At 41.5% G+C, this 16884-nt stretch overlaps 1 protein-coding gene across 1 annotated transcript in view; it reads right to left on the bottom strand.

Annotated features, from left to right (window-relative positions):
* Positions 1-2154: 2154 nt before the first annotated feature.
* ADGRF1 (adhesion G protein-coupled receptor F1) overlaps positions 2155-16884 on the bottom strand; it is a 36962-nt gene continuing 22232 nt past the window's right edge. Inside the window, exons 9-15 of the mRNA XM_055574669.1 lie at positions 15581-15744; positions 13284-13472; positions 10227-11588; positions 8106-8147; positions 7078-7137; positions 2904-2970; positions 2155-2243 (exon numbers count right to left, since the gene is read on the bottom strand). Coding sequence (XP_055430644.1) covers positions 2155-2243; positions 2904-2970; positions 7078-7137; positions 8106-8147; positions 10227-11588; positions 13284-13472; positions 15581-15744 — 1973 coding nt within the window. The remainder of the gene's footprint in view (positions 2244-2903; positions 2971-7077; positions 7138-8105; positions 8148-10226; positions 11589-13283; positions 13473-15580; positions 15745-16884) is intronic.

Raw genomic sequence — 16884 nt, 5'->3', positions numbered from 1 at the left:
GCCTTGACTAGATGGACCTTTGTTGGCAAAGTAATGTCTCTGCTTTTCAATATGCTATCTAGGTTGTAAAAGACCCTAATTTTGGTTAAAACAGGCAAGTAAACATTTCTAGCTACTTTCTATGGACTGAATAGTGTTCCTGCAAAATCCCTATGTTGAAGCCCTAACCTCCAATGTGGTTATTTGGAGATAGGGTTAGTAGGGAAGTAATTAAGGTGGAACCAGCTGATAAGGGTGGGGCCCTAATCTGATAAGATTGGTGTCCTTTTAAGAAGAGGAGGAGACACCAGAGAGCTCTATTTGCGTGTGCATGAAGAAGAGGCCATGTGAGGACACAGACAAGACAGAAGAGCAGTCTCACTGGAAGACAAGTCTGATGGCACGTTCAACTTGGACTTCCCAGCCCCAGGACCGTGAGAAAATACATTTCAGTTGTCTAAACCACAAGTCTGGGATGTTCTATTACAGCAGTCTGAGCTGACTAATATATTCCTACAGATAGCCATAAATATGGACATGATTTGCTTTCATAATCACAAGCTGCTGGGTCTTAGGACATCAGGGCTATGTGTAAAATAGTGGCTAGAAGAGACCTGAGCTCCCTTGCAGACCAAGCAGTCTAGGATTCTAATTACAATTAAATAAACAATGTCAATCTGGCTAGACTGACTTACATAACCCCTCTCTTACTGTAATTCAACTTCTATAACTTCTATCCTGGCACAGCCATTTGCCATCCATGTTGCCCTGCTCACATGATCTCACCTCTCTGTGCCTTAGTTTCAGCTGCTATAAAACAGGGATAATAATATCCCCCCCTCTCAAACTTATTGTGAAGATTACATGAGATAATAAATGCAAAACAGATACATGTATATGTATGGCTGAGTCCCTTTGCTGTTCACCTGAAACTGTCACAACATTATTTTTAATTGGCTCCATCCCAACACAAAATTAAAAAGCTATTTAAAATAAATAAATAAAAAATAAATACAGAGTGGAGCCTGACACATCGTGAGCACATATACATTTTGCGTCTTCTTTTTTAATTTCTTACCATCACCATCAGCATCATTATCATCACTGCAGCTACTGAAAGGAGTGGATACTTGCTTTAAGAAATACCACTGCAGATTTTTTAGGAAACTCTGGAAGCAAGGATGAATCAAAGGGCTTAGTTCTTCTGGGCCCTGTGGTCAGGGCTGAAATTCAGGTGAGCCCAAAGTGATAGCAACTCTCCCTTGCTTTGCCTCTGACATAGAGAGAATTCTGGGAGGAAGAAATGAAGAACTTCACCTCACAAGGCTTGATTAGGATTGCAGGTAATTTTCAAGGCTGTTACGGGGCTGTAGAAATGGATTAGGAACCAAAGTCCTAGAAGTGCCCAATACCCTTTTAGCGTCATTGCAATGCTTGGGCAGTCACTTGACCTGTCCAAGCCTAAATTTCCTCATCCCTTCATTCTGTCTGCCCAGACACCTCACGTCACTGGACAGGGACCAGATGAAAGTTCTTTGTAAACTGACAAATACTGCATTATATATATATATATATATATATATATAATGCAGTATTTGTATCACATTGTTATAGTTTCTAAGTCAGGGCTACAAAGCTGTCTGAAATGGACACTTTCCATTTTGCTTCTGATTAACCTTCAAACTTCAGTGACTGAATCTAAAAAACAAGAACAAGCATAAAATTTGACTAGAAATTAGGGAAGCAAATGCCTTTTCTCTAGGAAATTTCACCAGTGATTTTTTTTAATAAGAAAGTAAACATGGTCCATCAATGTATTTAAAGTGATTTCATGACATTTCCTCATTCCAAATCAGATAACTGGAAATGTCACATGCATAATGCTAATTTATGAAAAAGGAAACCACAGTTTGTGGCAGTGAGAAGCTAGTACAACTGACAAAATTTCTGACACAAAATTAATCTTCTATATTTATGAAGCAATTCCTTTAAATCAAACCGTACAGAAGTCAATCTCTCCATTTAATTGAAGATAAAAGATGGTGGTCATGAAGCTGCTGAAAGCTCTTTATTTTATTCCCAGATTTTTAAATCAAAAAATTCCATTGAATATCATTTCTTCACTGACATTGAGCTCTGAATGTCGATTTACTAAAAAAAAAATTATCCTTGATTTTAGGATTCCCCGCTTTGTTCAGCTGATGAAAACTGAGTTAGCATGATGTCGTGTGAGGATTCGCTAGTATACGAAAATACGTAGCAGCCTAAAAGAGGAAAAAGAGGATAAGAATTATTGCTGTTATGTTGGAACAAGCTAAGATCAAAATTAGAGTAAGCCTATGCAATTCTTTACAATTCTGGACAGTCTCATGAAGAACTTAGGGTAGACAGCATTTTATTAATGCCATCGAAGCTTACATCTCTCGTATTTCTCTCATTTGAGAAGAGAAACCCCACATTTTCAGATCCTGGGGGATGAGATAAAGGTTTGAGACCACTGAATGTTACTGCTGGAAGGAACCTTAGTGGTCTCTTGGTTTTTCATTTTACTGATGAGGAATCAATATCCAAAAAGGTAAAGAGATTTGTTAAAAGCCCTCAGGCTGATTTTGGTGCGACTTTTGTCATGTATAGCTATGCATTCCTTTATTTTAACCCTAAGACCTTTAATTACACAAATAACATATTATCCCCCACCACTGCCCACAAAAGCCCTCAGACTGGTTGGTGGCAGTGATAATAGGACCCAAAGCTTTTGGATGAGCACATTGAGCATTTGGGGTGGGAAATGCTTTTTCAAGTTAAGACACTTGAACTTTATCCGAAATTCAAAGAATTTTGATCAGAATCTAAAGTGAATTACCCATGACAGATGCATATTCTTTCTTCCTACCCTTTGGAAACGTTGGTCTGTTTTTACTCACCTTTCTGTTGGAATGGGTTGAAAGTCTTTTCGAATCTGAGTGTGACAGATGAATCTGATAACTTCTGCTGCACCAAAGGAAACCAAGTTACTTAGGTATTCAGAGTATTCTTTCACGTGCTTCCTTATTTATTCAGATTCCCTCAAAAGATTACAAATGCTCATCTTTTCTTCAGCCAAATGTTCTTAGAAGATGAAAATCTCATTTTTGTCACCTACTCAGATGACAAAAATCTTATTTTTGTCACCTAATTTGAAAGTGAAACTGCTGCTGCTGCTGCTAAGTTGCTTCAGCCATGTCTGACTCTGTGCGACCCCATAGACAGCAGCCCACCAGGCTCCTCCATCCATGGGATTTTCCAGGCAAGAGATACTGGAGTGGGTTGCCATTGCCTTCTCCAGAAAGTGAAACTGGAGGAATACAAATGGAGAAGACGCAAAGCCCTCACTGACCACGGCTGCCTTCTGAAAAGTGAACATTTTGTATTAGAAACAGGGAGAAAAAAACCCTGTTGGGAATCTTTACTTTTGGGTTTGCTTTATTCTACTTTTGAGTGTTTTTCTTTCTTTGATTATCCAATGAGGAAAATTCTGACTCCCTGCTTTGTAGGGTGGGGGGTGTCCTGTCTTACTTTACTAAAGGATTGTCTTTAATGCAGTCACACAGGCTGTAACTCCTTCCTTTTTTTTTTTTTTAATTTACTTTTGATTTGAGGATAATTGGAGGATATATGATAAAATACTGTGTTGGTTTTTGCCATACATCAACCTGAAATCAGCCATGGGTATACATAACATACACATGTCTCCTCCCTCTTGAGCCGCCCTCCCACTCCATCCCACCCCTCTAGCTTGTCACAGAGCACTGGGTTTGGGCTCCCTGTGTTACACAGCAAATTTCCTCTGGCTTTCTATTTTACATACGGCAATGTGTATGTTTCAAGGCTACTGTCTCAATTCACCCCACCCTCTCCTTCCCCCACTGTGTCTACAAGTCTGTTCTCTGCATTCTATGTCTCCATTGCTGCCCTGAAAATAGGTTCATCAGCACCATCTTCCTAGATTCCATATATATGTGTTAATATTTGATATTTGTTTTTCTCTTTCTGACTTACTTCACTCTGTGTAGTAGGCTGTAGGTTCACCCACCTCATTAGAACTGACTCAGACATATTCCTTTTCTGGCTGAAAAATATTCCACTGTGACATTGTGATGGTGATTGCAGCCATGAAATTAAAAGACGCTTACTCCTTGGAAGGAAAGTTATGACCAACATAGACAGCATATTAAAAAACAGAGACATTACTTTGCCAACAAAGGTCCATCTATCTAGTCAAGGCTATGGTTTTTCCAGTGATCATGTATGGATGTGAGAGTTGGACTATAAAGAAAACTGAGTGCCAAAGAATTGATGCTTTTGAACTGTGGTGTTGGAGAAGACTCTTGAGAGTCCCTTGGACTGCAAGGAGATCCAACCAGTCCATCCTAAAGGAAATCAGTCCTGAATATTCATTGGAAGGACTGATGTTGAAGCTGAAACTCCAATACTTAAGCCACCTGATGCCAAGAACTAACTCATTCGAAAAGACCCTGATGCTGGGAAAGATTGAGGGCAGGAGGAGAAGGGGACGACAGAGGATGAGATGGTTGGATGGCATCACTGACTCAATGGACGTGAGTTTAAGTAAATTCCAGAAGTTGGTGATGGACACGGAGGCCTGGTGTGCTGCAGTCCTTGGGGTTGCAAAGAGTCGGACACAACTGAGCAACTGAACTGACTGAATAATCCATTGTACCTATGTACCACATGTTTTTTATCCACTCATCTGTTGATTGACATCTAGATTGCTTCCATGTCCTAGGTATTGTAAATAGTGCTGCGATGAACTTTGGGGTACATTTGTCTTTTTCAATTATGGTTTTCTCAGCTCACTAGTGGAATTGTTCAGTCATATGGTAGTTTAGAAAAGTGAAAGTGTTAGTCACTTAGTCGTATCTGACTCTTTGTGACCCCATGGAGTATAGCATGCCAGGTTCCTCTGTCCATGGCATTCTCCAGGCAAGAATACTGGAGTGGGTTGCCATTCCCTTCTCCAGGGGATCTTTCTGACCCAAGGATGGAACCTGGATGTCCCATATTGGCAGGCAAATTTTTTAGTTTGAGCCACTGTGGAAGCCATGGTAGTTTTATTCTTAGTTTTTAAAGGAATCTCCATACTGTTCTCCACAGTATTAATTTACATTCTGACCGACAATGCAAGAGAATTCCCTTTTCTCTACACCTTCTGCAGCATTTATTGTTTGTAGATTTTTCAATGATGGCCATTCTGTCTGGTGTGAGATGGTACCTCATTGTAGTCTTGATTTGTATTTCTCTAATAATGAGCCTTCTTTTCTTAATAGCAGAGAATGATTCATTAATTTCACATTTTCTGGCTCAAGGCATGTTAGTTCTTCAAGACATACAATTATCAAGACATACAATTAAAATCACAGAGCATTAGACTTCTGCTTTGAGTAACTAGTCCAACCCTGAATTTTTACAGTTTGAGAATATGAGACCAAAATGTACTAAGTGACTTTCCTATGATCACACAATCAGTTGGCTACAGAGTCAGAAATACAGAGCAGGTCTCTCAATTCCTGAGTCATGGATCCTAATTCACAGCACTCTCCAATGAAATGCAGACCTAGGAAAGTTACTTTAATGCCAGAAACTAATTGCCTCAGTTCAGTCACTTAGTCGTGTCCGACTCTTTGTGACCCCATGAATCGCAGCACGCCAGGCCTCCCTGTCCATCACCAACTCCCGGAGTTCACTCAAACTCACGTCCATCGAGTCGGGGATGCTATCCAGCCATCTCATCCTCTGTCGTCCCCTTCTCCTCCTGCCCCCAATCCCTCTCAGCATCAGAGTCTTTTCCAATGAGTCAACTCTTCACATGAGGTGGCCAAAGTACTGGAGTTTCAGCTTCAGCATCATTCCTTCCAAAGAACACCCAGAACTGATCTCCTTCAGAATGGACTGGTTGGATCTCCTTGCAGTCCAAGGGACTCTCAAGAGTCTTCTCCAACACCACAGTTCAAAAGCATCAATTCTTCAGTGCTCAGCTTTCTTCACAGTCCAACTCTCACATCCATACATGACTACTGGAAGAACCATAGCCTTGACTAGACGGACCTTTGTTGGCAAAGTAATGTCTCTGCTTTTGAATATACTATCTAGGTTGGTCATAACTTTCCTTCCAAGGAGTAAGCATCTTTTAATTTCATGGCTGCAATAACCATCTGCAATGATTTTGGAGCCCCAAAAATAAAGTTTGACACTGTCTCCACTGTTTCCCCATCTATTTGCCATGAAGTGATGGGATTGCCTCACTGTTTCTTTATTTCAAAAATTTATATTATCCCATATTAAAAAAAAAAAACCCTCTAAATATCTATGTATTTTTTTCATGCACTTAGGTCAGTTGATTTTTATCAGACACAGAAATTTCTGCTTTAGAATCCTTTCTGAAAGACCCTCCATGTCTTACTGAAAGATAAAAGTATGAGGTAATGTCAAAAATACAAAATAGGGAGGCAAGTACTTTTGTTTCTAACTGTACGGTTCCTTACATGGATTGCACTTTTGTGGCAAAGAATGAAAACAGAAATCCTGTCTCCATACAACTTGGCAGTTTGTGGACTAAAGAGCTAAAATTGCAAGGGACAAAGTTTGTTATACCAGCATAAGACAGAAAATTCAAAGAGAATTTTTTATATTAGAAGTTAATGAAGACTTCCCATTCTGCTTTTCTGGAGAAGGAAAAGGGGTCTACAGGAGATTAGGCAGAAAGTTAGGCAGAGAAAAGGACCCTACTGATTCTAGATGTTGGAAAACAAGTCAGACTACAGCAAGTGATACTCTTCAAATGAATTTTCTCACAAGAACACCGCAGACCCCCATGCCTGAGCATCTTTGAAGCTTTCCACACATTTGAATGCATTCATTCACTCACTTACTGAAAAACTTTCTGGTGAATATTAACTGTTTGCTGGACATCGTGCCAGATACCAGGAATATAATGGCAACAGAAACTAAGTGGGTTTACACAAAACTGGGCCTGCTGTGGGACTGTGTAAAAAGTACAGAACTTCACGAATTGCCTCCATGGTAGCAGGAGATAATTACCTTTGATGCCTGGTCCCAACAGCTTAAAGGAGACAACTTGTTGAGCAGCACCTGTCGCAGCTATAGGGCAAAAAAGATATATTGAGGAGCTACCCATATGCAGTCATACATAGACATATCAAATACAAAACTAGTAAAATTGTTAATTAGTAATAGTATTCCCCAGGGGTATTTAATAGACTATAAGCATAGGGATCTGATGAAAGGGTTTTTCTTTTATGTCTTTTCTTATAAAAAAATCTAGAATGAAACAAAAAATAACAGTACCAAAAGCTATAATAATTCAGATTCTAGACATTAGTAATTGGCAATAATTGCTAACTTGAAGTTTATCTTTGAAGTGAAGAGTCTCCTCACCGACTAAATGGTGAAAACCACGGAATTATTTATTTTTATTTAATTATTTCCTTCCAATCCAGAAGAAAGTAAATTACTTCTTTGTAAACAGGGATTTGGGGGCATGTACAACAACAATTATAATAATTATAAAATACCCTTATCTTCTTATTAAAGCAAAGGCTACATTTATTAACTTACTATCTTTACTTCTCTCGGCAGAATTGCTAAAAGCTTGGAAAAATAATGAGAGTAGTATAAGTTTTTTTCTACTATCTTTTACTTGCATTAGTCATCCTTCATTAAGAATTCTATTTCATGTTAGAGGCTACAAAATATTTACTATATAAAATTCTAGAAACATAGAAATAAATAGGCTTTTCCAGCATATGGAAAGTTTTTTTGCAGGCTAATTATGCCAAGTCAAAATTTGAAAGTAAAATCAAGTTTCCCCCTTTTTTCTACAGTGGTCACATTATATGCTGTGGTTGATTCACTATAGCTCCATTATCAGCAAAGAGTGTTCAGTTTCTTTGTATCCTGACTGAACCTGCCTTTTGTAAAATTATAGAACTTTTTTATGAAAGTACCCATGGTCTAACCTCTTATATATATGAATAAGAACCTTAGAACTGAAGGGGAGGGATTAGATTCCTGGGTTAAAGGAGGAAGAGAGAAATGAATACACATACCTTACTATCCAAGAGAATTCCAAAACACAAGATGAAAAGACCCTTTAAATGAAGGAATAAAGCACATGTATTATCTCTTCCATTTCCAGAAAAGAAAGTTTTTATATTATTACTATTCTATTCTGTTCTCCAACATTGAAATTATTTCCTTGTCTGTCCCCCTATTGGCTGTGGGATCCCTGAAAACAAGGATACTATGAAACCTCCACAGTGCCTGTATTAACACAAAGTACTCAAACATTTTTGTTGTTGTTGCTAATTAAATTATTGAGTAAATAAAGTTTGAAACACACATGGACCTTCATGTTCCCCTTTGTGTCATCCTAAACCCCAAATAAAGAACTTCCATTTGCTTCTGTGTCTTAGGCTTTCTTTAGACATTAAACAAATGCCAACTCAGCATCTTATGATGTCAGCCAGCTCTGAAGTCCAAGGCCAAGTGGAGGAAATTGACTATATCAGCACGTTTTACATGAAGTCCAGCCCCTGGGGAATCCTCGGCAGTGTCTTTCTTGGACCCTGAACTCCTCCTCCTGGTTGGAGCACCCTCAGCTGGTGCCTGTTCAGACAGCATGTCACCAAGGGCCCTGGACGAAAGCTCCCTAACCCTGTCACCATGAGGTGTGTGCTCTCCATGACAGCCCTTGTGCCACCACCTAAACATACCCTGGTTTGCTGAAGTAGGTGGGGAACCAACTGCTTTCTGGAGACCTTTACTGACCACTTACTCTGTGCCAGGCACAGTGCTAAATGCTGAGTGATCTCACTGAACCCTCGTATTTACTCTAAGATACAGGTAATAATTGGGTTTCCCAGGTGGCAGAGTGGTAAACAATCCACCTGCCCATTCAGGAGATGTAGGAGACCTGGGTTCCATCCCTGGGTGGGGAAGACCCCCTGTAGTAGGAAATGGCAACCCACTCCGGTATTCTCGCCTGGAGAATCCCATGGACAGAGGAGACTGGCAGGCTACAGTCCACAGGGTCTCAAGAGCTGGACACAACTGAGCACCAGCACCAGAGCACACAGATGATAATATTATCCCTGTTTACCAGGGGCTTTCCTGGTAGCTCAGACGATAAAGTGTCTGCCTACAATGTGGGAGACCTGGGTTCGATCCCTGGGTCGGGAAGATCCCCTGGAGAAGGAAATGAAAACACACTCCAGTATTCATGCCTGGAAAATCCCATGGACCAAGGAGCCTGGTGGGCTAGAGTCCATGGGGTTGCAAAGAGTCAGACACAACTGAGCGATTTCACTTCACTTCACTTACCAGATAAAAGAATTGAGGATAGAAAAATTAAATAACTTGTTAGCAGTCACATAGTTGGATAACATGACATATGTGAGCCTACAGCTATTTAACTCCAGAGTACAAACATTTAACCGCCACTATCCTGAGACATTGTTCAGCGTTAAGAGACCCAGCCAATGTTCCTTGAACCAGGATTGAGGGCTCTCTTCCAGATTCTCCGAATCTAAGGAATACTTTGCCCGCCTACTTGCTGAACACTCCTTGATCATGGCGTGTAAAACCCGTGCTGGGCAGCAGAGGTCCACAAACCTTTTCTCTAAAGAGTCAGAGAGTAAATATTTCTGGTTTTGCAGGTCATCCAGATTCTTACAACTGCTCAGTTCTGTCCATGTAAGGGAAACAGCCACAGATCCTATGCAAATGAACTGGTGTGGCTGTGGTCCAATAAAACTTTATTTACAAAAACAGTGCTGCCTGCAGTTGGCCAGGCACTGCTCTGTGGCACGCTAGGGACTTCCTTTACACCATTCAGACTCCAAAAGTAGTCTTGATTTATTTCCCTTTCCCTATGTGCCTTCACAGAGATCAGCACAAGACAAAGAGGACTGGGTCAACAGCAAGGGAGATGAGTGTTAGCTACATGAATTCAAACATTTAAAACACTGGAATGGATTACTGAAGAAGCCTAATATTTACTATTGGGGAAAAAAATGGATCTTCTTCTGTTCACTGTTGCAGGCGGTTTCGTTTGTAATAGTCCTGCTGGAGGCAGGGAGATGAGATCATCTCCAGAGTGGTCTTCCCATCCTCAATTCTCTACACTCCAGTTACCTGATTATACAATAGGTTATTTTCGTTGTTCTTACCTGGAATGCATTGAGAAATGCGAAAATAATGTGCCAAGACAGATTCTGGCTATCCACCATTGTTGCTATGCCGAAACCCCAGGTGAGCCCCAGAAGAGGGGTCAGGACGAGGAGGCTCCTCCCTATGCGCTTGGCAGTGGCCTTGTCCTGGGCCAGCCTTTCTCCAACAGCTGGCCTCCAGAGCTTCGTGAGAACTAATAGCACCACCACCAAATTTACAGCCACAATAGTCAGGGCAGGAACCGCAAAGGCCAAGAGAGGCTTGCTCCCATCGGACCAGTTAAGCCAACATGCATCCTGCCTTTGGTAGCCATTGCTGGGCTGCGTGACCAGAAAGGTGACGATGGATATAATGAGAGGGCACCCGTAGCCCAAGCAGAACCCGACGGCCACCATCAAAGGTGTGGCCATGTGATGGAACACGAAGATCACCCGATATGCCAGCAGGAACCCGAGCAGAAGCATCCAGAAGAACAAGGAGAGGTAGAAAAGGTGTGCAAAGAACACGGCAGCTGTGCAGACGCCAGAGTTTGTGTCCACCGTGGCAGCAACAATAAACCAGACGTCTGCAATCAGGAGGCACAGAGCTATGTTCACTATGCAGATGTGACGGCTGTGTGAGGTTTGGTTTTTGTTGACCTGCTTCCAAAACAGACCTTGGATGGTCAGGCATAAGATGAGACTTCCGATGGAGACCCCCAGTCCCACAAAGGTGATCCATTTCACAATGGGGACGATGGCAGGGGGGACAATGGGGGACATCAGCACGGAGAAGGAGGTCAGGTGGGTACAGAAGCATGTCACCAAGTTTGCAGTTTCATTCTCTAGGTGGCAGCCAGTATCTGTCCACTGTAAATGGCTGAAATCCCAAAACACACATTGAGGTTGACTCAGATTCAATTTCATCTTAGAAAAAGTCAGGGAAATTTCTTTGATGGAAGAGTTTGGGATAATAATGGATATCAAGGGCCCATTAACCCGAGCATTTTTATTTTCAGCAATGGGTAGAATGTTCCCCAGGGTCAAGGAGGTCATGCTGATGATAGAATGTAGAAGGTCCTTCTTGAATTGACCTGGCCCAATAGACACATGGCCTGTGATGGGACTGGGAGTATTTTGGGGGGGAAATTCAGTTTCATAATTGTAACCTTGATTGCTGAGATTTGCAGATACTGGAATCCCTTTCCAGTTAATGAAGTCTCGAGAAAAATTCAGAGGCAGAGCTGTCGAAGGTACCAGAGTGCTGATGTTTTCCAGTGATTCTAGTAACTGGGAACTGGCATCTTTTTTTTTCTTCAGTAACACCGTCCAGTTGGTTAGCGAAGCTGATTTAAGGATGTGATCAGCTATATTGATGACATTCTAAAATACAAAGATGAAAGTCAATTTGGATTTTTAGTAAACTGGTCAGGGGACTGTGGATGGATAGTAATTAATCTTAAGCTCAAGAAAATTGCCCAGAGAATTGGCTCAATCGAGGATCACATATTAAAACTTAGCAGTGAAATATAGCATGGTGCTCCACACAGGGAAAGCTTTGGGCTAAGGAAAAAAGATCCACAGAATCACATCAGTTCCAGGCTGAACACCTCCCAGGAATTCATACGCCAAACAGGGTTTAGGCATGAAGGAGGAGAATGCTGCATTGGGGGCTGAAAAATGTGCATTTTCTTCCTTCTGAGATAGCAAACAGGACTGCACGACTCCTCAGGCTGAGGGTCCAAGAGTGAGACGTTCTTTGTAACTCCTTTCCCATATTATGTTTATTTTGCTAACATCAGAAGTTCTAAATTCATGTCACGAATGTTCAAGCTTTAATTCATGTATATTTATGACATTAACAGAGGAAACTAAAAGACAAAAATTCTTAAACCCTGGACATGCAACAAGGAAGCCTTGAATTGAGTTGTGGGTTTTAAGGGTCATTCTTAGTTTAAGACATTTCTTTTCCAAACATCCCTGAAAGGCAATGTTTTCTCCCCCAGGACCCTCACTCACTCTTAACATCTCTGGTCCCCAGGCATCTGCTGTGGGCATCTGTCACTCTAGCTGAGTCTCACCCTGAGCCCTCTGTGACTCCTGGCTCAAATCCCATAGTGGGTTTCTTTTACTGCTTTCAGCAATCTCTGCTTTCTTTTGGTTTGTGTTTGCAGCTCTATTTTCCCCTTCATTTCATTTTTAGCTTTTTTTGTGTACCATTTTGTTTTATTTGGTCTCATTAACAGTACATAGTCAGACTTTTTGAAAAAAACAAATCTGAGCATCTTTATTTCAGGGAGTTGAACTTATTCACATTTAATGTCACTTCTGACATATAATGTTTACCTTATATAGTTAAGGACCATTGTGTGATTATATAACAGTGTACATAATATAAAACCCAATTTTGTAAAGTATTATATGCTTTAACATATAAAATGCACACATCCAAAATTTTTGGAAAGATGTTTATTTAACAAATAGTTATTGAGTACCTGCTATGCATCCCTTGTCAATCTTCTAGGCACTGAAATAACACCTACAGTGTAAGCAGTGGCCATTCTAGAGTGACAAGAGTACATATCACTTATTTTTCTTTTTGTTTATTTGCATATCTTATAGTGAGCATGTCTTATTTGAGGAATTTTTAATTTTAAAATATCCAAACTAAATCATGAATTCCCCACTCAAAAAATGGAGTTCTTAAAATATACTAAATATAATATACTAGAGTCAGGGTTTATAGCCACAGGAAGGAAAAACTGCAGACTCAATATTAAGTATCAAAAAGTTGGCACCTGTGTCATTCAATGTCTCGTAGGGCAGAGACTTATACCTTTTCCTTAGCCAGGTGCCACCCAGGCGGCCTGCCTGGAGGCAGCTCCCTCTTACTTTGTACACACATAATTGAATCCTGGGGTTTCTTATACATTGCAGAGGAAGCAGCGAAGCTCACACAAAGACTGTTACATGGCTCTTTGGTCCTTTTCAACAACATCTCATCAACTGGGGCTTCTGCCATTCCTCCTACCCGATTGAGCATTTAAAGTGAGCCGTTCGAGCTCATGCAGACTTTACCTCCATTGTTGAATTGGACACCGTGAAGCTTTTTTTCAGAGATGAGATACTGCCCAGAATTGACACCACGGAAGCCAGGTTCCCAGCTGTGGTTGATGGGTTTTGCTGAATGACCATCGAAAGCTTCTGCACCAGAGACGACACAGCTGCCTCCGTGTCAGTATCGTTGTTGGCCAGCTCACTTGAATTCTAGGAACAGAAACGGTTACCTTCTAGGAAACAATGTAATGCTTTTGCTTCATCAGACTTAAATCAGTTTCATGGCCACATATAACTAACATTTGTATGGTGCATGATAACCTAGGATAACCATATAACAATGACAATAACACTACGGTGGCTGTCATTCAGTGCTATTTCCCATACACTGTTCTAAATGCTTTACTGGGGATTCACTGATTTGATTTAATCCTTCAGTTCAGTTCAGTTCAGTTCAGTTGCTCATTCGTGTCTGACTCTTTGCGACCCCATGAACTGCAGCATGCCAGGCCTCCCTGTCCATCACCAACTCCCAGAGTTCACCCAAACTCATGTCCATCGAGTCGGCGATGCCATCCAGCCATCTCATCCTCTGTCGTCCCCTTCTCCTCCTGCCCCCAATCCCTCCCAGCATTAGTCTTTTCCAATGAGTTAACTCTTCGCATGAGGTGGCCCAGGTATTGGAGTTTCAGCTTTCCTTACACTACCCTTTAAAGGAGGTACCATGATTATTTTCATTTTGATTAAGGAAATTAAAATTTGAAGAGTTTCATTAAAAAGTATTTTTATATAAATTATTACCCTAATTATACAGAACCTGAAGTGAGATTCAGTGACTTTCCAAACAGTACCCGGCTAGGAAGTGGAAAAGGCATGGTCTGCTTGGCACCAAATGTTATATCCGTTTACTATGCTGCGAAATCCCTGTAGAGCAGGGGTCCCCAACCTCCAGAATCTAATGCCTGGTGATCTGAGGTGGAGCTGATGTAATAATAATAGAAATAAAGTGCACAATAAGGTAATGTGCTTAAATCACCCAGAAACCATTCCTCTACCTCCCAGTTCATGAGAAAATTGCCTTCCAAATTGGTCCCTAGTGCCAAAAAGGTTAGGGACCATTGCTATAGAGGATTTAAAGGGATGTACGTGGAGATTTGACTACACTTGGTCACTGGATTTGGGGTTTTACTTTTTCCTTGAGGCTCCCACCTGCTTCCACAACACTGAGCTAATTTGGAAGGCACCTAGAAGGGATATTCTCCTTACTCAAAGCCTGTCAACCCAGGAACCCAGATCCCTGTTTTCCTTTTTACTCTTCTCAGTTGACAGAGCTGTACTCTGCCTCAGCACCTGGGATCTGCTTGTCCTTATACCCTGGGGTGGCCTAGTCCCAGCTATGGTTTATGTCCAGAGCTGAGGCAAAGACAGCAAGAATAAGGATAAGCCCCAGAAGTCATCTGCTCCAATCTCCCTCCCAAGTTTACAGATAAGAAAGGTCCAGAAACGGAGGGTAAAGCTTCCACAGTCCCTTGGTGAATACCATGGTGGGTTCTCTGCTTCTGAAGTGGGGTCTCTAGCTGGGACTGAAGCCCTGTTCACTATAAAGGTCTATTTGCAGGACCATATCTGTGAACTGGTCTTGGAGTCCCTTTTAACTGAGTTTTAACTCCTCACCATTTGCTTCCATTTTTCTATTTATCAAGTCTTAAGTACTTGAATCTTCCCAAGAGAGCATCATATGAAGGTCATAGCCCTAATCCAGTGACCACATTTCTAGTTCAACACTGTTGCCACCTGAGGGACCGTTAGCCCCCTAGTCTCTCCTTTTCCAGTCTATAGAAGGAAATTGGTAAGGTGCATGGCCCTGGAGAGCAATTGCAGTTCTCTCATGCTCTATGGTTCATCTCTGGCTGACCCACTCCCTACCCCCATTTCTAACACATGTACATCTTCACTTATACTAAGGTTATGGCTTCTGACTTAACACCTTCACTTAGATCTTTAATTCCCAGGCTTTCTGGATTTAGTTGCTGTTCTGCCGTCTATAGTAGCCCTCCACCACATTGATTCACACTTCTGCAGCACCCTCCCCTGAAAACCATCCAGTCTGACATTTCTGACATTCTCAGCTGCCACTTAGGCTCACTACTCCTGCTTACACTTCCTGGGTTTCCCAGGGTCTGACGTCACCGACATCTGACCAATGAGACAAACTGATACATATTACCTACCCCCAGGAGGGTTCACTGGAGACACCCACTGTGAAACTCAAAAGCAGGGCAAGTCTGCAAAGTGGAAATGCCTTTTTTTTGTTTTACCTTCTTCAGTTCTTCCAGCTCAGAGAGCACACACATCTCCTCGAGGATATGCCACCCAGAGGGTTGGCACCTGACCGTGATGCTTCCGATGTAGCCGAGGCTACAGGGAAGAGTGTACTCGTCATTCTCAGACCCAAATCCAAAGGCAATGCTGTTACACTGGGCTGGAAAACAATAGAAACAGAGAAATAGAGAAAAGAATAGAAACACAGTAGAAGAATGTCTTGACACTCTCTATAAACTATGTATTAATAGCAGTGCTTTAGAAGTCATACTTTCAGAGCCAAACCTAGGCAAAATTCAGGAGTAGAAGAAGTTTATTTTTGATGTCCAGCTTTACCCCCATCAGTCCCTTTTCCTCTTTCCTGATGTTCTGCCCTCCCCAAGGCTGGCCCCCTTTCCCTCCAGGTATGTAGTCTAGGCCAACAATCTGGCTTTTAGTGACCTATCAAATAGTAAGTATTCACTGAAAACAAGCCAAGGTGTGATCGCGCCCAGAAAATATTTACCCTCTTTAAGGGCATGCTAGAATACAGATAAGCTTCAAGATACTATGAGACAAAGTAGGCATGATAAGGTTAAAAGATAGGCAGTTGCCATTTGGGGGTGACATGTCCTACTCTGTTCCCCTTTAAAAGCTTCTTCATGACCAACCACTTAGTTCCCCTTGCACCAGGCCCTTCATAATAGGTTCTTACCATGATCGTGACTGGGAGAAGGAAGAACCACAAGGGCTGTGATTTTTGTTTCTTTTCCCCACTGCTCTGTCGTAAGTGTCTAAGCTCTTTGTACACTTAGTAAATATTTGTTGGATAGATGTTCAAAGTGGCAAAAATCTTGGTAAGAGAGATTGAAATTGAATGTAAAGAATTTTTCAAACATTTGAAGAAATGAAGTGGAGTGTGTGTGCCTGTGTATTTCTGTGTGTGTTTGTGTATGTGAAAGACCTAAAAAAAAAAATACATTCTTTCCTGGGTCCCTTGGATTATAATTTAGGAATGTCATCAGCCCCAGGGCTCTTTCAACATGGACACCAGTAAACTATTGCTGAGTCATTTCCAACAGAGCCTGCAGTGAATCAGTCTTGCATGACATTTACATTAAGAATAAGAGGTCAGATCACCCATGAGCAAGAGTCTGAAATAGTCTGAAATAGTCAGCTGAAATTGAGTTTCATCCTGGCGGGAGTTGGGCGGGGGAGGGAACAGCTGCTTGATAAAGTCAGTCTTAGAACAATTCTATTTTGGGAACATCTCCAATACATAATCTACTAATTAGTCTCCCCCAGCCTACTTCCCTGGAGC

This window comes from Bubalus kerabau, chromosome 3, assembly GCF_029407905.1.
Source record: "Bubalus kerabau isolate K-KA32 ecotype Philippines breed swamp buffalo chromosome 3, PCC_UOA_SB_1v2, whole genome shotgun sequence".
Lineage (NCBI taxonomy): Eukaryota > Metazoa > Chordata > Mammalia > Artiodactyla > Bovidae > Bubalus > Bubalus kerabau.
The sequence above is the reverse complement of the archived record's forward strand: the minus strand, read 5'-3'. Positions and strand labels throughout refer to the sequence as shown.